This window comes from Phoenix dactylifera, chromosome 4, assembly GCF_009389715.1.
Source record: "Phoenix dactylifera cultivar Barhee BC4 chromosome 4, palm_55x_up_171113_PBpolish2nd_filt_p, whole genome shotgun sequence".
Lineage (NCBI taxonomy): Eukaryota > Viridiplantae > Streptophyta > Magnoliopsida > Arecales > Arecaceae > Phoenix > Phoenix dactylifera.
The window spans coordinates 17,322,637-17,344,416 of NC_052395.1; the positions used below are offsets into that span (position 1 = coordinate 17,322,637).

The 21,780-nt window shown below is 41.3% G+C and overlaps 1 protein-coding gene across 4 annotated transcripts in view; it reads left to right on the forward strand.

Annotated features, from left to right (window-relative positions):
* Window positions 1-21,780, forward strand: part of LOC103708176 (callose synthase 7-like) — a 41,591-nt gene that overhangs the window by 18,779 nt on the left and 1,032 nt on the right. For 3 of the 4 annotated variants that reach the window (XM_039125724.1, XM_039125725.1, XM_008792988.4), the window contains exons 29-40: window positions 5,365-5,474; window positions 5,572-5,697; window positions 5,790-5,858; window positions 5,990-6,173; window positions 6,247-6,358; window positions 8,139-8,261; window positions 8,333-8,520; window positions 8,685-8,768; window positions 19,035-19,147; window positions 19,221-19,450; window positions 20,716-21,513; window positions 21,602-21,652. In XM_039125724.1, coding sequence (XP_038981652.1) covers window positions 5,365-5,474; window positions 5,572-5,697; window positions 5,790-5,858; window positions 5,990-6,173; window positions 6,247-6,358; window positions 8,139-8,261; window positions 8,333-8,520; window positions 8,685-8,768; window positions 19,035-19,147; window positions 19,221-19,450; window positions 20,716-21,513; window positions 21,602-21,652 — 2,188 coding nt within the window. The remainder of the gene's footprint in view (window positions 1-5,364; window positions 5,475-5,571; window positions 5,698-5,789; window positions 5,859-5,989; window positions 6,174-6,246; window positions 6,359-8,138; window positions 8,262-8,332; window positions 8,521-8,684; window positions 8,769-19,034; window positions 19,148-19,220; window positions 19,451-20,715; window positions 21,514-21,601; window positions 21,653-21,780) is intronic. The other variant, XR_005511569.1, reaches the window with a different exon arrangement.

Here is a 21,780-nt window from a genome sequence, read left to right on the forward strand (position 1 = left end):
TGGAATTAATTACATATTTCAAAACAAAATTTAGGAGCAAGATTTGCAATACTGGTTTCAATATCCTTATCAATCAAGATCTGTCGTACTGGTGGCGTACTGGTGGCAGCCCGGATCGGTACGGTACCGGTCTGATACCGGTTTCGAATTTTACGCTGATCCCATACCGGTCCCGTACCGGTTCCATATCGGTATGTTCCGGTTCTCCAACAATAAGCTACCGGTACCGGATTCCATAATGATCTGATGCTGGTCCCAGGCCGAACCGGTACGGCAGACCATGGTATCAATCAAGGTCCGCCGTACCGGTCCGGGTCGGCGTACCGGTGGCCGGCCGGACCGGTACCGTACCGACCGGTACCACGAGCCAGACATTTTTTTTTTAAAAATGTTGTCTCTGTTGGATCTTAAATTAAGTGAAAATTGATGTTTTTTTATTGCTTTTTTCATGATTTTTGATGTTTTTATATTTAAATTTAGGGTTGAAATTTGAAACATATATGATGCATGATTGCATGTTATGTTTTCCTCCCATTCTAAATGATAAAATCATACACATAAAATATCTTCAAATTAAGATACAATCATTTACATACATTTAAAGTACTCTAGGATATCTAAAATCGGGACGAGTGCCGATGGCTCTCGTAGATATCTGGATCATAAGTATAATCAGGAGGAGGCAAATTAACCCAATCAGAAGGAACACGCACCAGGTTATAAGAACTGTCGGATCTCTCGCTCACGCTCTGTCTCTGAGAGGTGTCCTCTGATTGTGTAGGGGCCCATCCAAATATGGCGGAAGCAAAATCCAATGCACCATATCCATATTCGTCAGGCTGAGGCTGTGGATAATAGAATCCGTATCCGTATATTGTCGGATCTGCAGTCGTATCCTGTCTTCCTGAACGACCTCGAGGAGCCCGTCTTCTATATCCAATGATATCCTCACGAAATCTATCAGGTGGTCGACCGTGGTCCGTATCCTGTGTAGCACCCATAAATTGGGACTCACCGGTGAAATAAAGACCACCCTTCGGCTGTGTCTCATGAGTATCATACTGTCCTCCGCTCCCTCCATGGCTAGAAGATCCATCACCACCAGAACCTTCATCGCTGCTAGTCCAAGTCTCTTCCTCGACACTCTCCATTGGGATTCCTTGTTTTCCTTTCCTGGCCCTCTCAGTCTGGCTCCCCTGTGCCTGCGGCTGATCAGCTCTGGGAGTGCGTGGAATATTGTGCTCAGCCCATTGCTCTGGATCGACCCCAACTTCGGTGGCTATGAAGGTAGCTGGTCGTGGAGGCGATCCTGGCTCGTCAAGCTCGGGCTCCTGCTGCTGTCCTACAAGTCAGCCGAGTAGTGGATCATCGTCATCAGCGGTGAAGGATCCGTAAATCGGATCTGTATACTTGAGCTCCACTTCCTCCTGGATGCACTTTAGCCTCAACCGCAAATTGTAATGCACATAAACAAGGTCGTTGAGGCGCTTTTGCGTCAAACGGTTTCTTTGTTTGCTGTGGATAAGGGCGAAGGTGGACCAAATGCGCTCACATCCACTAGAGGAGACTGTTTGGGAGAGGATCTGGATAGCTATCCGCTTTAGATTTCTCGCGGATCCGCCAAAATGCACCCACCATTCAGCTGCAAAAATATTTATGAAAATTACATATATGATAGTTCCATAATAGTAACTAAGTAACACCAGGTGAATGTTTTCCTGATGTGTCACGTACCTGGATTCATATTGTATTTGCTGACGACAGTCGCTCGTTGGCCAAAACTGTAGCTGCCCTCTCTAAATAATTTGCTCTGTGAAAAATAAGCATAAGAAAACCATGTTAATAATTGAAGATGCCGATATACTTACACATGCTGGTAATTACTAAATCATAATTATCTCTTCAAGACATAGGGCCGCTTTTTCTAGATCTGCCTCCATCTTGTAAATCACATTATGCAAAGCATCCAGAAGTGTTTCATCCATACCAATTCCATCTATGTTGTACTGAAATCGGGGGTTTAGGTAGTATGCTGCACATATACGAGACTATCTTAGCATAATTATTTAATTATATCCATCACTATAATTGTCCCTATAATTATATCTTAGCTTACCTGCTAGATGTAATTCCGTATCCATTTGCGCTCCCCACCATTGCTCAATGATGTTGATGTATGACCGGCCATGTGCTGGATCTGCCTCCATAATCTGATCCTTTGCCTTGACCATCATGTGATACAAAAATCCCATCTGGGGGTAGATCTCGCTATCTACGGCCCGCAGCACTTCATATAATGGTTTGATAGCTTTGACTATTGTAGTAGCCCGCTGCTAGAATGGCTGTCTCGTCATCAAGTCTTCTATCTTGCTCCCTTCAGTGTCGGCATAAGAATATCTACTATCATACCACTCGGAACTGGCAAACATCTGACGTAGGGCTCCTCTCTTCTCGAGTATGCTATCAAGTGCGATGAAGTTGGTAGCAAACCATGTGACTCCTGGTCTCAGAATCTCTCCCCCTGCATACTTTCTCATCAGTGAAAGGACCCAGTTATGGTTATAAATATACCTGGTAATGTGTTGGGCTGTCTCCACCGTTTGTTGCACCCTACGGATCTTTCCAATGTCCATCAACATAAGATCGATATAATGTGCAGCACATGGGGTCCAGAAAATATGTGGCCGCTGCTCCATCAAGACCTGCCCGGCAGCCTTATATTGCGGCCCATTATCAGTGACGACCTGCACGACATTCTCCTCTCCTACCAGATCAATCACATCTTCCATAAGTTTCAGCATGTATGAGGTGTTGTGCACATAAGCCGAAGCATCAATCGACTTGTGGAAGAATGTCTTAGCATCACAGTATGTCAGGAAGTTGATGATGCTCCACCTGGTCGGACCGGTCCAACCATCGCACATGATGGTTAGTCCATATATGGGCCACTTGCTCTTGTAGGAGTCAATCCAATTCTCCAGCTCCTCCTTATTGTTATCAAGAAGCTCACCGTATATGTCCTTCGGGCCTAGAGGAGCTACACCGGGACCGACAGCTTGTATGGCGGCAATGGCAGACCTGTAATATGTATTGTCTGCCACATTCGCTGGGATGTGGCTGAAGTGAAACCAGGATCCAATAGCTCGCCACATAGTTTTCTTCTTATCCTTCATCCACATTGTGTCTACCCTCTGCTGCCTTGAATCTCTACTGGGGAGAGCATGCGGATCTACATCATGAATTGTTGCTCCTTGTGGAATTCCTCTAGATGACTTCTTTCGGCTACCAAAACTACCCAGCATAGATGAAATCCGGCCACGTTCTTTGCCGACGCCCTCCCTGACTGAAGTTGTCCTCAAGAACTCTGGATCTTTTCTAGTGCTCCCAGAACCGCCGCCCGACTCGTATGCAGAGGGCCCAAATCGAGCCCTGTGCCTGGCCACCTCCTCCTGCTGCCACTGATCATCCAGACTTGCATGCATGACCGCCTGAATATCTGCCTCCTCCTCATCTAGATCCTCGACCTCCTCTGGCTTCCTAGAGTGATAAGAAGGTGGCTTTGCCGCTTGGCAATCGCCCTCCGCCCTCTTCTTGGAAGCCATCTCCTTCGCTTCTTTGGCCTCAGCGAGATTCTGCCTTATTAGCACACGAATCTCGCTAGGACAATTTGGGCACGTAGCAACCTCACCGAAATTTCCGGCTAAGTGTTGCTTCAACCTGGTTACCCCTCCTCCCTTGAAAACCTTGTCGCAAAACTTGCATTGAAACTGGTGTCGTTGCCCCTCACTTCCAAGTCTTCGCCCATAAGACCAGCCAATATCACGCTTTGCAGGGTTCGTTTTTCTTGATGGCTCCATTTCTATCATAAAAGGATAACTTATCAAAAAATTAAGCTAATAAAGTAAATTTTTGCATTATCTTATTATTTAAGTAATTTATAAACTATTTTTTTAAATAAATTATTAACAAAATTAATGAAATAACATAGGACAAAAAAATCGCACCTTAAATAGTTTCCGCTGGATTTTTTGGGCAGGACCTCCTCCTCAATTTGTGGGCTATCTCTCAAATCTTTCCGTCTCTGATTACTCTTCAGAGGCTCATTCCTGGATTTTAGTTATTCTGGAGTTATTAACAGAGCCTCTCGTTCGGTTTTTATAACCGAATGAGCGAGGTTTCATACTGTCAATTCAAAAAAAGAAGTGGCCGAGAGCCACTTCTTTTTTTAAAACAAAAGTGTCAGAAAAGAAGGCCACTTCTTTGTTTTTTTGATGGGAAGGAGTGGCCGGAGGCCACTTCTTTTTTTGAATTGACAGTACGAATTCTTCCTTAAAACCACGCGCGGGCGCTGTGGTTCCAAAAAAAAAAAAACCCGGCTTTTTTTTTTTTATTTGAAAGAAGTGGCCCGTGGGCCACTTCTTCCTTAAAACCACGCGCGGGCGCGTGGCGCTGTGGTTCCCCCCCAAAAAAAAAACCGATTTTTTTTTTTTGAAAGAAGTGGCCCGTGGGCCACTTCTTACTTAAAACCACGCGCGGCGCGTGGTTTTTGAAACCACGCGCCGCGGTGGTTTTTGAAACCACAGCGCGAGGTGCTGTGGTTCCCCCCCCAAAAAAAAAACCGTACCGGTGCGAACCGGTACGAGGCCGGTACCAAGCGGTACCGGCCGGTACGGGCTCCGTACCGGCCGGTTTGCAGATGAAAACCGGAAAATACCGGTTTTCATCTGTTTCCGGTACCAGTTAAGGACCGGACCGGTACGTACCGGCCCGTACGGGCCGGTACGGCTTTCCATGGTATCAATACTATATTAATATGGTGTTGGTATGAGTCAGTTTGGTGTATCAACTCTCGGTATGCTCACCATACTAAGTATTAGTTCAGCACTGGTATGCTACGGCCCCCCTGGTACAAGGCAATACATACCGATACTGCAAACTTTGCCTATGAGTAATATGATAATTTAACTTCCTATACATTTAATATTCCAGCTTTTGGGGCTGTCCACAAAAGAAAAAAGAAGGAAATATGGTTGATGTTTGTTACTCTTCTTTTACAAAGTAGAATTAAAAAAGGTGTCCCGGTGCATGAGGTTCCTACCATTGTGGGGTGTAGGGGGGGGTTAGATATATGCAGCCTTACCCAATATGTGGGGAGGCTCTTTCAATATTTTAAACTCGTGACACCCAAGTTGTTGGAGCAACCTTAGTACCTTACAGTTGGGCCAAGGCCTGCAACAGATTAATTAATAGAATTAAATACTAACTAAATCAAAACATATTTCTGCCTACTGCATTTGACATCTCACTAATCCTAGTCCCTTCATGATTTATAGTTCTAATGTGCAATTTATTTCTCTGATTCAGTGTCTTGACTCCATATTATAAAGAAGACGTACTCTATTCTGAAGAGGAACTCAATAAAGAGAATGAGGATGGTATATCAATTTTGTTTTATCTTCGGAAGATATATCCAGGTAGCTGTTGAGTCCTGATACTATCTGTTTGCAGAAAGAATTAACTTATCAGTCAGTATAAACTGTCATGCTGTATTCTCTTATCACTGCAATTTAGATGAATGGAAGAATTTCTTGGAGCGCATAAACTTGCCTTCTCCAATGAGTGAAGATTTACTCAAGGAAAAAATGGATGGCATTCGTCACTGGGTATCATACAGAGGCCAGACACTTTCCAGGACAGGTATGCAAAATATTAATTGGATAACTCTAGCTTATCCCAAGATACTGCCTTCTTTTTTTCGAATAACATCTGGTATCATCTGCATTTTTCAGTGAGAGGGATGATGTACTATAGGAAGGCCCTTGTGCTACAGTCCTTCCTAGACATGGTAGATGATGAGGGTTAGTTACTACTTATATTGCTCTTCTCTGATGTGCCTTCTATTTTTTTTATAATCTTCCAGTGTTTTTTTTTCCTGCCGATGTCATTTTTAAAGGAAACTGATTTCAGTTTTTTGAATGCTACTCTGCAGCTATACTGGGTGGCACCAAAACAATTACACCACAAAAACCACGCAAGAACTCTCATGATCAAGAGGCTATTGTGGATATAAAGTTCACTTATGTTGTTTCTTGTCAGGTCTATGGAATGCAGAAAAAGTCCACGGATGCTCGAGATAGAAGTTGCTACCAAAACATTCTTAACCTCATGTTAACGTAAGCAACTAAATGTTTGCATGTGTAGGATTTAACTACAATATTAATTCAACTTTCCATTTGAACTGTACAGGTACCCATCACTACGTGTTGCATATATAGATGAGAGAGAGGAAACAGTGAATGGAAAATTAGAGAAGTGCTATTATTCTGTTCTTGTTAAAGGTGGCAATAAGTTGGATGAGGTATTGCATCTCCAAACTTGTGAAAGCAAATGATTTAAGATATAAAGTCATTTGATTTAATACAGTTTTTAATTTTTATGAACAGTTTAATTTATGATGATCCTGTTGCATTTGTAATAGCTTAACTGGAGATGCAAAATCCAGGATGGAGCTTGGAAAGGAAATATTGTTACATAATACCTTATTGTTGTAGCTAGTTGTAAACTATACATATTACATACATATGTTTGTGTATGAGTGTGTTTTTTTTCTGAAATATTTTGCATCAAGACATTGCTATATAAATTTTATGTTTACCTCAGCCATGATTTATGCTGTAGTTTTGAGTTATGACATTCTTCTCTGCAGGTTTCCATGTTTCCATGTCAGTATCACTTATTACACTAGTGTCGCAAGTTTTTAATTAATAGCGGACGCTTTAAGTGTGCAAGACCTTTTATGTATTTCTAAACATGGAGTATAATTTAGTACAAGTTGGGGTGTCGGAGTGTAAAATTGTTGATCGGACGTGAATTTTGAGAACACAGTAGTTTGTGAATTGTTGACCAGACGTGGGAGTATGATAGTTCTGATCATGTTACTTTTTGCATATATAAAATTGGCCTGACATTTCTAATCAAGGTCTATCTTTTCTTATATCATGATTAATCCCGAATGACTGTGAAAGTTTTCTTCAATCAGATTAAGGACTTGCAAGTTAGAAAGCATGCAAACATCTTTAGGTAAAAACAAGAACAGGTAGTTTATTTGGAAGTTACCTCCGTTTAGTTTCCAGTTAGTTACTGTAATGCTAGTCTTATCACCTTTATTCAAGGTTTGGAAAGCCGAGTATAGCAGCCCTGTTCTGGCTTGAGAGGAATAAGGCAACACTGCGGATCTTCTGGTTAAAAAACTACCTGTACCTGCCTCAAGAATGATCACTTTATTGTATTTGCATGTTTAAGTAACTTTCTCTCAGACTTGAGAACATAAAGAACGATAAAAGACGGAAAAGGATTTTGCAGTTTAATATAATTACTTTATGCAACAGAATGAAGTTTATTATCTTTCAGAGAATAAATAAGCAGGCTATAATAAAAATAATGCCTACCTGTTAGACACCTTGTATATGCTCTTAAGTCTTAACCCTTTCAAACACCATCCTTCTATATTTTGATATTTTTTTCAACCTCATGATTTTACAAAGGTGACTCCAAATATTTATGGTTATGGTGTTCGATAGTAGCCAAAAAGAAATTATTGATCTCTTAATGTTTGGTAGGGGTTCTCATTTTTCTGTTCATGCATGGAGTTATTTTTCTACTTTTATGTACAAAAAGTCTTGGCATAAAAAGCTGATAACAGGTAGAGAAAAGAAAGAAAACAATATCATGACTTTGTCAAACTACTCCAGTTTTCTTGCATGCACTACTGTTAAACATTTTTTGGGGTAGGTCATGAAATATTTCAAATGTCATATGCAAATGCCATCCTATTCTGTGTGCTGATACTTTTCGCTCTCAAATTGAAATTATGTAACTTTTCTTTCTTCTTTCCTAAGTTTCATTTGGCTATATTTTTGCAAAATCTAGTAATGGTTTTGTTGGTCCCTCCTTTTGTCAAAGAACAGATCATAATTTTAAAGATAACTTCTACTATTTAGTATGTATATGAATTTAGATCATACACATAAAATCATATATTGCTTCACTTTAATAAGACTATATGTTTAAGCGTTTTTAATAGTTTGAACATGCCACTCTTCCATGGTGTTATTTATGGATTTTGTCCTGGTTATCAGGAGATTTACCGCATCAAACTACCTGGAAATCCTACGGCTATTGGTGAAGGAAAACCTGAAAATCAGAATCATGCCATAATTTTCACCAGAGGGGAAGCACTTCAAACTATTGATATGAACCAGGTATAGTTTTTAACCATCAGTTAAACAAACAATATGTCTATTGTTTATTTATTTTTTTTTTGTTTTTCTAGGATAATTACCTTGAAGAAGCTTTCAAAATGAGAAATGTTTTGGAGGAGTTGGATAGTCAAGATGGTCAGGAAATACAGCCCGATCAAGTGAGGCAAATTCGACCTAGACAAATTCGACCTAGACAAAGTCGACCTAGGAAAAGTCGACCTACAATATTGGGTCTTCGGGAGCATATTTTCACTGGAAGGTTAGTTACTGCTAATAACATGAATTTCTATTTCAAATTGCTTAATAGTTTAGGGAATTGGATTTTCTAGAATTTTCTAAGTTACTTGCGTACAACACATATTATTCTTGATTTATATTAAATATTTTAGTTTTTTAATTATTTTCTCCTTTTCTCTATTTCAGTGTTTCTTCTCTTGCGTGGTTCATGTCCAACCAAGAGACCAGTTTTGTGACAATTGGGCAACGAATTTTGGCAAACCCTCTCAAGTACAACACCCTTCTTTGCATAATTACACCTTGTTAAATCTTTACAATATATTGCTCTCATTCATTTTTCATATGCACAAAATACATATGTATGATGCATTCTATTGTGAATACATATATATGCACGTATGCGTACGCAAACATACATGTCACCAAGGAAGGCCGAACCGGACCGAACCGCCCGGTTCGGCCTGTACCGAGCCCGGTGGGAAACTGAGTCGGTTTGGCCATTGGAGTCAATTCTGGTCCCGAACCGGCCGACGCTAGTTCCGAACCGACCAGAACCGGCCGGAAAAGGTCCGAACTAGACCTTGTTTTAATGGGTACAATGGCTGCTTGCACAGATCTTGCGTGAGTACAGCCAACAGAGTCTAGGGAGAGAAGATGGCGTAGAGGTGGAGCAGTTATATGACATGTCCAGAGGACCTCTTCCGAGTGTTGGGCGGCAAAGGAGGTGACCCAGTTTGTGGCCTTGTTCGCCTCTTGGTAGATATGCACGGCCTGAAAGGTGCTGCACTCTCTCACCAACCAATGAATGTCGCACAACAGTGGGTGTCCATCCCCCCTCCGCCCCTCATCCTGTATCCACTCGATCATCGTGGCTCTTCAAAGAGGATGCTCTCACCCCCCAAAATCCATCTCGCATAGGTGATACCCTCCCATGCTGCCCTGAGCTCCACCCCTGAGGATGACATCTCGATGGTGCATCGCCTCCCAGCAACAACCAACCTGGAGTCATAATCCCTGATCACAAAGCCTATGCCTCCTCTGTCTCTATCTGCGAATAGGCTAAGATCGAAGTTTACCTTGAGATGGCTGGGAGGTGGGGGCTCCTAAGAGATAAGGACAATCCTGCGCATTGTAACAGCAGAGTGGGGCTCTTAGATGTCTCTAGCCATCCCAGATGAGGTCGTCATGGCAGCTTTGGTAATCTCAATCACCTAAAGGAGAGCTTTATCCACCACAGTCCTTGGGGGTGTCCTCTGTCCTCAAAGACTCGAGCATTTCTGTCCGGCCATATGTAATAGTCCAAATAAGCACAGGTCATACCCCACTCAGCAATGCTCGCCTGCTCGGTCTCCGCATGGATTTCCTTAGATGGCAAAGCAGATCCTCTGTCGACTCGATAGACCACGACAGAGGAAATGAGGCACTCCAAATTTGAGCTGTCTGCAGGCATCCGAAAAGAGCATGGCCGATGAACTTCTCCGTGTCTGGGCAACCTTTGCACGTCGGAGTAATCTTAACATCCCTCCTAGCCAACACACTCCTAGTTAGTAGACAGCCCCAAGCCACCTTCCAGATGAACAAGGCTACTCGGAGGTGGACACGCATCCGCCAAATCCATCCTCCGTCAATCTGCTGGGTGGACTCTTCTTCCATCACCGCTTGCAGGTCTAAAGCACGTACCTTAGCCCTCCCTATGGTAGCTTAGACTAGTCCGTTGTCTCCCAAATAGGTAACGAAATTGCTAGGATCCTCAGCCAACTGCACCCCGAATGCGTCCCTAATCAGCGTCTCATTCCACCTGCCCTCTCTCGGGGTGATTAGATCACTGACTTTGCATTCTGCCAGCCTAGCCGAATCAACTATCATCGGCACCCGACAGAGTGGCTGCTTGGACACCCAGCTATCCTCCAAAATATCAATAGACCGTCTATCACCTATAGCCCATCTGATTGCAGCGAACACCGTCGGTGCATGGGAACAGATCTTTCGCCAAATGGAGCAGTGATGCCCTGCCTGAAAATCAGCCACCGCCATGTGATCTTCGTACTTGGCCCTCAATAGGGCGCTCCACAGGTTATCAGATTTTAGGATATACCTGGCAGCGTGTCTCACCTCCAACACCTCCTGCCTCGCCATCCGAACTGGACCTTACTGGCTGAAAAAGGTCCGAACCGGACCGTACTGGCTGGTTCCGTTTGAATTCAGTGCAAACCATCCAGTTTGCAGCAAGTCGACCCGGTTCTGAACCGCACCCTCTCCCCTTTTCTTTGTTTGCTAATAAAATGATGTTTAAGAAGGCCTTCCCAACATTATTTCTAAGTTGCGAAGAGATTTTCTCCTTTTTTTTTCTCTCACGGCAAAAATCACACCGATTCGACACTTCAGAAGGAAGATCCAAGCCTAAATAAGGTATGCTTTTTCTCTCCTATCTCATTCTCTCATTTTTTTAGGGGGGCTTGAAAAAATAGCTCGAAAATTGTAAAATAAGGAAGGATCGTGCCGAAATTTTTAATTTGGACTTGATTTTATTATATGTTGTAGATCTATGGATGATCTACACGATGACATAAAAAATTTTAATTTTTGGATTATATATAGTTTTTAAAAATTAAAAATATATTTTGGATTAAAAAATAAAAAGGCAGCTGCCTAGCACACCAAAAAAGAAAAATAAAAGGCACTTGTAGTCCCAATGGGCAGTGTCGAGGATGAATCAGTTCACTTATATTTAGAGACAAGGAGCAGCAGTTCTAGTGGTCATGGATCTGTTGGCTAGAAAATGAATGACATGAGACCACTGTTTATAAAACACAGCCGCAGGTGGTCTTCGATTCATCGGTGAGTCCCAGTTTATGCATGCTACACAGAATAGGAACCATGGTGTACAATCTGGTGGAGCCCACCAGGATTTGATTGCATATAGAAGACGGATTTCTTGAGATCATTCAGTAGGATACGATGCAGCTGCAGATGACCTCATATGTGAAGTAGGATCTATAAATGTATCAGGTTCCGAGTCGTATACTGGATCTTATTATCCGCAGCCACAAACAACCTATGATCCATACGGATACGGATATGGATATGGTGTTTTTAAGGCATCTTTCGGTTGCTACTATCGTACGCAGCCTGGAGCATCTTATAGGTCGGATTTTATTGTCGGCTTATTCGGACAGGCCCTTTCATACTTGTTTTATTAACTAGTTTATCAGCTAGAGGACATCTCTCAGAGCAGAGCTTTAGTGAGAGATCCGAAAGTGCTTATAATTTGGAGCGTGTTCTTTATGAAATGAACATATAAGACTACAATGCCGCTTGGTTAGAGGGATGGGATAATATGCTTTCTGACTATACTGATGATCCAGATATCTACGAGAGGCATCGCCACTCGGCGAGATTTTAGATATCAATATATATGGCATACTTTAAATATATAATTGATTGTATTATTTCATATTTTTTACTTTACTACTTGATTTAAGGATATTTTATGTTGCTTCTTGTAGCATGCAACATTGCATTAATCATTTTATGATTTGTATCATTTTAAAATAATAAGATCTATCATTTAGGTTAAATCGGGATGATAAAAACATCAAAAAACATAAAAATATCAAATTAGACTTAAAATCATTGAAAAAGTTCAAAAGGATTGATTACCAATTAAATTAACTTGAAAAACTCTAAAAAAAGGGCTGATTCCGAGAACCGGCATGCCGTACCGTACCAACCTGTCCACCTACTGGCATGGGTCTCGGTACTAGTTCGGCGGACCTTGCATGTCACAATATGCCCCTTTTCGCTTGAATTTGCCTTGACCAGCAAGTTACCATCAATTTTAGAGGGTTGATGTCAGGCTAAGAGCTTGCATAAAACCTGCAAATCCCTCCTTGGAACCTTCTCAACTTTGGTTTTTCCTCAACAAACAACCCCATATTTGAAATGAAACACAATATCCTATGATTTTCAATTTTTCATATTGGTTTATGTTAAAGCATGCAATATTGGTTATTTTTCTCATAATTGCTTCGCTTAAATGATATGTCTTCCTTGTCTAAGATCCAGTACTTGTTAGAAGATTTTGGATTAAACTTTTTCTCATGAGACCCTCTCTTTACCTTCCCCTATTTATCTGTCTGAATCTTCAATTCTTTCTTGCTCTAATTAGTGGTGTCAAAATTTGCCATTTAAGCACACAGGCAATCACTTAAATAGCAATAAGGTGCTTGATGGTTGGAATTATGCATGATCTTGGCTGATTCAATTAGGGTTGCAACTTGGATTGGGCTCAACATGAACCCGTCCATCCAACCCACTAATTGGGTAGTGTTGGGTTGAGGTTTTATAAACTTCGGTTGAGCGTAGCTCAAAAATCCCAACCCGACCACAAGTAGGGCTTGCATTGGTGTTGACCTTCAATCCTACCCGAACCCAACGCTAACCCAACCTGAGCGCGACCTAACCCAACTTACCTTGAACCAAACCGATATAAAAAAAAATAAATAATTCACATTTATGTTTCATATAGGTTACTTATATATTTATATAATTGTATTTTTTTTGAGGTAAAAGATATTTATTTATATAACTGTATCTTGATCTTATTGAATTATGTTTAAGTGTATAATTGAAATTTATGAATTATTGAAGCCTCAATTCAATAAATATTAATTCAATAAAAATATTCCAGACCTTTTTCCTATCTTAAAATTTTTATTTTGCCCGACTTGACCCCCTTAACATGGCATGGTCCAATTCAACCTAACTAACCTGAGTTAATTCGACTAACCTGATCCAACCTGAATTTACTTTATAATAGGGTTGGTTTGGATTACAGTTTACCCTTTACCTGACCCAACACATCTAAATTGCAGTCCTAGACAATGAAATTTATTATTATTAATTAGTATTGAAGTTATGATTGGTTTGGCTGAATTAATGGGAATTGATTCGATGTGGACAATTTAGCGAATAAAGAAACAAAAGAAGAGCTCTCATGAATTAGTAGTGACCTGACTTCCTATTTCCAGTAAACTTCAAGCCAAGGTATGCTGAACCGGCTGGTTCAGCATGTACTGTACCGTTCTGGTCCTTGATCGGTACAGTTCTGCACCGAGCGGTACGGAGCCCGTATCGGCCGTTATCGGCTGGTACAAGAGCGAATCGGACGGAACCGGTTCCATTCGGTTCGGCCAGTGCGAACCGGCACCGGCATTTAAATGCCACTGGCTGTGGCATCTAAATGCCACGGCCAATGCCACTCCGTGGCATTTAAGGCCACAACGGGATGCCATAGCCCGTCGTGGCATTGTGGCCGCGCGCGCACTGCGTGCCATTGGCCGGTTCGGAATCGGTACTATACCGGTCTGGTAGGTGACCGGTATGCCTACCGGTACCGGTATGGTAAACCTTGCTTCAAGCTATATGGCCCACTTGGCAATTATTCATCTCTTCTTCATTACCTTAATGCTCTTCTATTGTTAAATTCTTGCTCAAGTTCTACAATGGATGGTATATGGATTTCTTGAAGGTTGAAGAGCATGACAAAGCCCTACTTAGGCAGACCTAATGTTTAATTCTAGCTTTTTAGCTAGAGCTGGTTCAAGAATACTAAATATACAAGGTAATTCTATGGTAAAATAAGGACATGGGTAAATAATAGAAGTACAAATGTAATTATTGATTTCAAGGATTCTTATATTTTTGAAAAGACAAGGCTTTGAGCAAGGGTCGAAGTAATGCATTCTGCAACAGTTCTGGTTGTGGTGTAACATGGTATCATACTGTAGTACCATGCCAGGCCATGTTCAGCCACATCAGGACTCATGGTATGAAGGGCATGTTGATTTTCTTTGAATAATAAAAAATTCTGAAATGATTATTTAGCACATGATTACCTTGGTTTTAGAGGAAGCCAGAGAGGATTTCATGGGACCATCTTTCTGTGCGCTTTTGTTTGCAAAACTAGTTCTGAGCTTTTGGCTTTGATGCTTAAGATTCTTCATTTCTTCTTAGCTTCTTGGTCCTTCCCAGGCCGCTTTAATTTAAAATAAGAGGGTAAGGAAGATATTCTCCTTGTGCATGAGTTTGCAAGGAAAATGGAGGGAAAGAAGGAAAGGGAAGGTTCTGCTTGAAGGTTTATATGGAAAAAGTGTAAAAGAGAGAAAATAGGGCTTTCATTAAGGAGACATTGAGAATGATGGATTTTCCTGAGAGGTGGACTAGATGGTTTGTTGAATGTACTCGTGTTCCTACCTTTTCTACTCTCAAGTTGAGCCTGGACCTTGTCATGAATATTCCATGTCCATTTACCTCTTCACGTGGCCAAGGAGGGTCCATGGACGAACTACTGTTGCTGGAGACTTTAGATTGCAGAGGTGGAGTTCAACCATGGTATGCTGAACCCACCTATACCGACCGGTTCAGCCCGTATCGGACCGGTCCGATTTGGCTGTGGAAAACGTATGAGGTTGGAACCGAGCGGTTTTGCTTGCACACCAGTGCGAACCGGATCGGTTTTGGCTGCGTATCGGTGCACCGGCTCGCGCACAAGGCAATGCGCCTGCATGCCTGCGTGGTTCCCCGCGCTGGGAACACGGGAAGCCCAGAGACCTCATTTGGCATTGTGCGGCTTCCTTAATTGCACTAGCGCACTCAGGTGAGCAGCAAGCCGTTGGTTGAACCAATAGGGGCTCTGGCAGAAGGTACCACCAGACACCCAATCCCAGCAGAAGACATGTTAGTAGGACGAATCGGCTCTCTTTGACGTCGTGCATGTGCGCTGCCCTGCGCGGGAGGATTTTTAATGCCATATAGTGGCATTTAACGTGGGAGGCGCGCACGCTTTTACCTCTCTTCCAGTTCGATAGCGGTTTAAACGGTCCGAACCGGAACCGTATCGGTCCGGTAGGCGATGGTCTTGTAGGTGACGAGTACGCCTACCGGTACCGGTACGGCGTACCCTGAGTTCAACTACTTATAGATTACATGTTGGTCTTTGAAATGGGGTAGTAGAACCTTGGGCAACCTTAAAGAATTGGCTAAATTGAACTTAGGAGGAGAGGAAACATAAGGTTTCCAGAAGGGATCAATGGTTGGATAATAGCCTATTTGGTAATGATTTTATTGCATGAAAGTCTTTACAAACACGAGATGGTTACACTGAGAGTGGAGAGGATCAATAAATTGCTCTGCTTTGTCTAAGAATTGCTGAATTCTGTGCGAACTTATTGTGGTCTGTTTTAATTCCTAAAGTGCAAAGACTAGGAGATTACATGCGTAGAAAGCTTTTCATAGGCTACCACGAGGTCCGCCGTACCGATACCGGTCGGCGTACCGGTGGCGGCCCGGACCGGTGGCGAACCGGTCCGTACCGGTTCCGGTCCGGTCCGTACCGGTTCCGGTCCGGTCCGGTCCGTATCGGTTCCGGTCCCGTTCCGGTTCTTCAACAATAAACTACCGGTACCGAATTCCACGCTGATCTGGTACCAGCCCTAGGCCGGACCGGTATGTACCGGCCCGTAACAGCCGGTACGGACCGGTACGGCAGACCATAGGCTACCAATAGTAGTAGAACGAACACTGCCCTGGTAAGTTGAAGCTGATTTGCAAGTCAAGATCAGATGCAGAGCTAGATGTTAAAAATAGGAAAGAGATTAAAATTCACTGTTCATATTAGAGATATCTGGACTTTAGATAGTGACTGAACTTTTAGGCTTTGATGTTTCAAAAGAGTAGGGGAGAAAATTTTTTTAACAACAACAGCAAGAGCAAGCCCTCGATTTTATTTGGGGAAAATCATCGCCAGCCTTAGAAGCATAGCGGTCATAATGACCTCATGCAGAATAGGAATGGCTCTGGGATCGTGCTATGGGTGGTCCAGTGGCTCGACTTTGGGCTGAGTGTAGGCTCTGCAGGCGATGAAATTCAATGACAATTAAAGGGATGTTCACCAAAGTGGTTAGAATTGTGGGTACCCGTGCGGGCGTGTGTTTAGTCCCACATCGGTTATTCGCTGGGTAGATCTTAGGTACTTATACAGGATCAAGAAACCCAAATAATACCTTCCGGTTAGCCATTTTGGGTGAGGTCCTGGATTGTTACAAATGGTATCAGAATGAACCCAGCCCATAACCTATGTGGATTAGGAGACACTGCAGCACGGATCCATTGGAGCTGACTACGAGCCGATCGTGGTGCTTGTAATTATATTTGAATGGATTTGAAGTTTTGAACCCTTAGCCTGACGAGGACGTCAGGGCTTAAACGGAAGAAGTATGTGAGGACCCGTACGGGCATGTTTAGTCCCACATCGGTTATTCGCTGGATAGATCTTGGGTACTTATACAGAATTAAGAAACCCAAATAATACCTTTCGGCTAGCCATTTTGGGTGAGGTCTTGGGTTGTTACAAGAATTATCTCTAACAGTCACTACAACCAGCCCAGTCCAGCTACAGCATAATGGAGGCATTTTGGAGGATTATCAAGGACAGACTGTTATTTCTTGTGCAAGAGACAAGCTTTAATTGAAGCTTGAATGTAATAGTCAATACTCCAGTAAAACAACATGGAGGAATTTGGTTGGAAAAAAGGGTTCCAGAAGAGATATTTATGAAGTCTGAATTGGCAGCAGCCAACCCAAGCATCATATGGCTCCAAGGAGAGTTATTCTGGAAAGTGGCTAACCCATGTTATGCTACATTTTGGTGACTTCCTATTGTGCTCTTTGCTTGACTGAGGAAGCTCTATGTAGCAGTTATAATTTAAATGGTTTTGTTTCAGATGGTTATGTCCAGTACTAGATTTGCAGAGGTCTTTGGAGGGAATGGTTGTATAGATGTTCGGAAGTTCAGGGCAAGTGGTTTAACCTCCCAGCCTCAAGACCCATCTTGGTCCAAGGTTGGGTTGAGACACCATTGGGATGGTCTAGTCTTGAGTCTTGACAGTTGACACTCTTGAATGGTTTGGCATCCTGATGAAACGCTGGTCCCTTTTTTTTGTTTTCTTAATTCTTTTGTTGCTTTTTATGAATCTTTAGTGTTTCTTTGGAGTTGTCTTCAAAATTTTTAGGTTTTTAAGCCAATGGTACGGTTTATGGTACTGATAATAGTACCAGCATCAGTTGATTAAAAACTTGAAAAAACAATAAGATATTTAACTAAAAGTCTAAAACACTATTGTCAATCATGCCATAAACAAAAAATCATGAATTTAAATAAAACAACAAAAAATCCTCTAAAGAACCATTTAAAACAAGAAATAAAACAGCAAAAATAAAAACAAAATAAATAAAAAATTTCTGTCTTAGTTAATTACTTGGAAGCTAGGATATCCCTAATGTCGAGACACATCGGTATAGATTGGGAAATGCCAATCTAGAGAGAGACCTGGTGTCCCGCGCTGATGAGAGGACCTGAGGACCTGGTCTCTCTCCAGTTTGATTGAGAATGGATGAGATGGACCTCAGACAGGGCTTCAGCCCTTGGTTCAAAGAATTGTGCACTTGGCGCACGGAAGAATTTCAATTACTCTACAATACACAAGAATCAGGGTCACAAACTTATCAAAGACCAGCTTGTAGTTGTTTTAAGATATAAAGCAAGGTTTAGAGGTGGATCGGATAAGGCAAATTTCATGGGAAAACTAACTGACAGCCTTTGGATCGACTGCCATTTATTAGTTAGGTTCTATTGACTAGGCATTTTGTATCCTGTAGTTGGTCTACATTGCCATTATACTTGGTCCCTGGCAATCTAAATGTGAACAAAACTGGCATAGCTGCAGTCATAACTCATAACCGTGTAAAAACAAGGCCTAACTGTGTGTTGGGGACTATATATTAAATGAAACTTGTCTATGGACTAATTGCAAGCGCCGGTCCATACAAGGGTTGAGCATCAGTTTGTGCAATTTTATCTTGTACTAATAGTCTAGAATGGGAGTATAAGCGATGAAATGTAAAGGTCACTTGTGATAATAAATGATTGTGTTTTGTAAATTTCTTTTTCTTGTAGTTTGCTACTTATTGTTTATCGTACCTTGTTTTAATTATGGGAGTTTGAATCTTTTGAAAGAAAGAAATTTAAAAATTAATGTCTAGATTATTAATACTTATTTCAGGTTGTAGTTTGGATTTGCTTTTTTATGTAAATTACATCATTTGAAATGAATGTTATTTTCTCCTAGTAGCCAAGGTAGTTATGACTGATTTGGGGATGTGCGCAGTTATTGCATTGTTATATATAATTATCAAAATTAGAATTTATCCTATGATCTTGGCAAGGAAAAAAAGAGTAGATTTCAATATATCCATTGATTTATCATCCATTTCCTAATGAGAGTCCAACCATTTGTATGGATTCCTAATCTCATGATTATAATTAATTTAATTCATATATGATACTTCTTTGCTGTACAAATATAACACAGCATACATAACATCTTTATGTGTGGAACTGGGTATAGTGTACTATGTATGCATATATAAAATTTTCATTATTCAAATCTTTCTATTTTTGATTAAATGGTTTTGCAGGGTTCGTTTCCATTATGGTCATCCTGATATTTTTGATAGAATCTTTCACCTCACGAGAGGTGGCATAAGTAAAGCTTCAAAGATCATCAATCTGAGTGAGGACATATTTGCAGGTAAGCTTATGCATGTTTATGGTCCATTTATTATTGTATACTTTGCTACAATTAATCATGTGACTATTCTTAGGCTTCAATTCAACTCTACGTGGGGGAAATGTTACACATCGTGAATATATGCAAGTGGGTAAGGGACGTGATGTGGGAATGAATCAAATTTCTCTTTTTGAGGCAAAAGTGGCGAATGGAAATGGAGAACAAACATTGAGTCGTGATGTTTATCGTTTGGGCCGAAGATTTGACTTCTACAGGATGTTGTCTTTCTACTTCACCACTGTGGGCTTCTACTTTAGTAGCATGGTAAGAATATTAAAACATTGAATTGTGTTATCTATGTTACCACCACAAGTCCTCTCTAAGTTAAATTGCATTTATTGATATTGCATTGTGTCATTATAAAAATCATATTTAGAGTTCAGGGCATGGTTTGTTGTACCGCCCTGTACTGTTTGGTAGGGAATGTACCATACCGTATTGAAAAGAAATGGTATGAAACTTATATCGAGTTGTACTGCCCCATACCATAGCGTACTAACCTGTATCGAGGCGTACCGAGATAAAAATTGAGAAAAATAGTAAGAGAGCTACTTCAGTACATGATACATACCATATTGTACTGATTGTATTTACCGAACGGTAACGTACCGATTCAATACCTAGTACCTAAATTGTGAACCTTGGTTCAGGGTTTATAGTAGTATCGAGATGTGGTCTCTTGACTAGTTATCTTGTAAACTATTTCTTAGAAATCAAAAAAGAATTCTGACCTTTGGAGTTCATCTTTTCATGTAATTCTGAAATTATTGTGGACATGGAACTCGCTTAGTTTTGGCAAGGATAAGGGAGCATGTTGGTGGATTAAAGCAACTCAAGCTAATATACCAGTCTTAGGTTTGTTATGCCTTTCTAAAGCCATAAGATATGGCCATAAAGTTTGCCAACTGGTACAGGAAGGTCCCAAGAAGAAGCATACATGTTAGAAATAAAATATGATGCATGCTTGGGAATGATACATACTGAAAAACCATAATTGTGCCAAGACAATGATAAGATAGCTTTAGAAAATATAGAATTTGCTCAAAGAATCATTTGCATTGTGTCAAGCATCGAAAGAGGCCTCTATCACTCCTTGAATCACTTGAAAGCCAGTCAAAGCCAAAAATTTGACACATTTCGAGCCGCATCCTACTGATATACTCTGTCTGTCAAAGTAACTGTTAGTATCATCAGCTACCTAGACCGTTCAAAGCTTGAGTTTCAGATTTGACTGCAGGTTTCTTTTTATATGTCTAGGTAGGATACTTTTCTCATCAGAGCACACAATCTCAAAAGCTTGTCAGCATGGCAAGAAGCATGTCTATACTAAGTTGACAGGATCAGATCCATGCTTGTGAAACTTAGCGGATAAACTATTAATGAAAAGTAAAAATTAGTACTGTAATGTGACAGACGTATGAATTGCATGTAATTGCATATTTTTGCTTAAAGCCAGAGCTTTTCCTTTTGTTTTCCATATCTTCCTTTCAAGGATAAATTTGGTCACTTCAGCAATCTCTGTCTGTCAGGTTACAGTACTTACTGTGTATGTCTTCTTATATGGGCGCCTGTATTTAGTCATGAGCGGTCTGGAAAGGTCGATTCTGGAGGATCCAAGTGTTCAGAATAGCAAGTCGCTTGAAAGTGCACTTGCTTCCCAATCTGTTTTCCAACTTGGCTTGTTGCTGGTTCTGCCTATGGTAATGGAAATCGGCTTAGAGAAGGGATTTCGCCGAGCCCTGGGTGAATTTATAATCATGCAGCTGCAACTGGCCTCTGTTTTCTTTACCTTTCAGCTTGGAACCAAGGCTCACTATTATGGGAGAACAATACTGCATGGAGGTGCTAAATATAGACCAACAGGCCGTGGGTTTGTGGTGTTCCATGCAAAATTTGCTGATAATTATCGGATGTATTCCCGCAGTCATTTTGTTAAGGGGTTAGAGCTCATGATATTGTTGGTGGTATATGAAGTCTATGGGCGATCATACCGAAGTTCAACTTTATACTTGTTTGTCACAGTTTCCATGTGGTTCTTGGTTGCCTCATGGTTGTTTGCGCCTTTTGTGTTCAATCCCTCAGGATTTGAGTGGCAGAAGACGGTCGACGACTGGACAGACTGGAAAAGGTGGATGGGAAACCGTGGTGGAATTGGCATTCCAGTTGAGAGGAGTTGGGAATCTTGGTGGCAGAGTGAACAAGAACACCTAAAATACACAAGCATCCGTGGCCGAGTGCTTGAAATCATCCTGGCCCTTCGCTTTTTGATATACCAGTATGGAATTGTTTACCACCTGAACATAGCCCATCACAGCAGGAGTGTGCTGGTATTTCTTTTTTCCCCTTCCATTACATGCGAAGCTTTGGTTTTTTTGAACTGCACATCTAATCTTATGCTCTACTGTCATCTCTTAGGTATACGCATTATCATGGCTTGTTATGTTGACCGTTCTTATAGTTCTAAAGGTATGCATTTAATGCTTGCTGTTAGGTGATAGCTTTTATCTCATCGCATGATATAGATGTAATTTAACAGTGTGTGGAGTCAGTTCTACCTGCTCCATTAGAAGCACTCACAGATGCAACAATCTCCA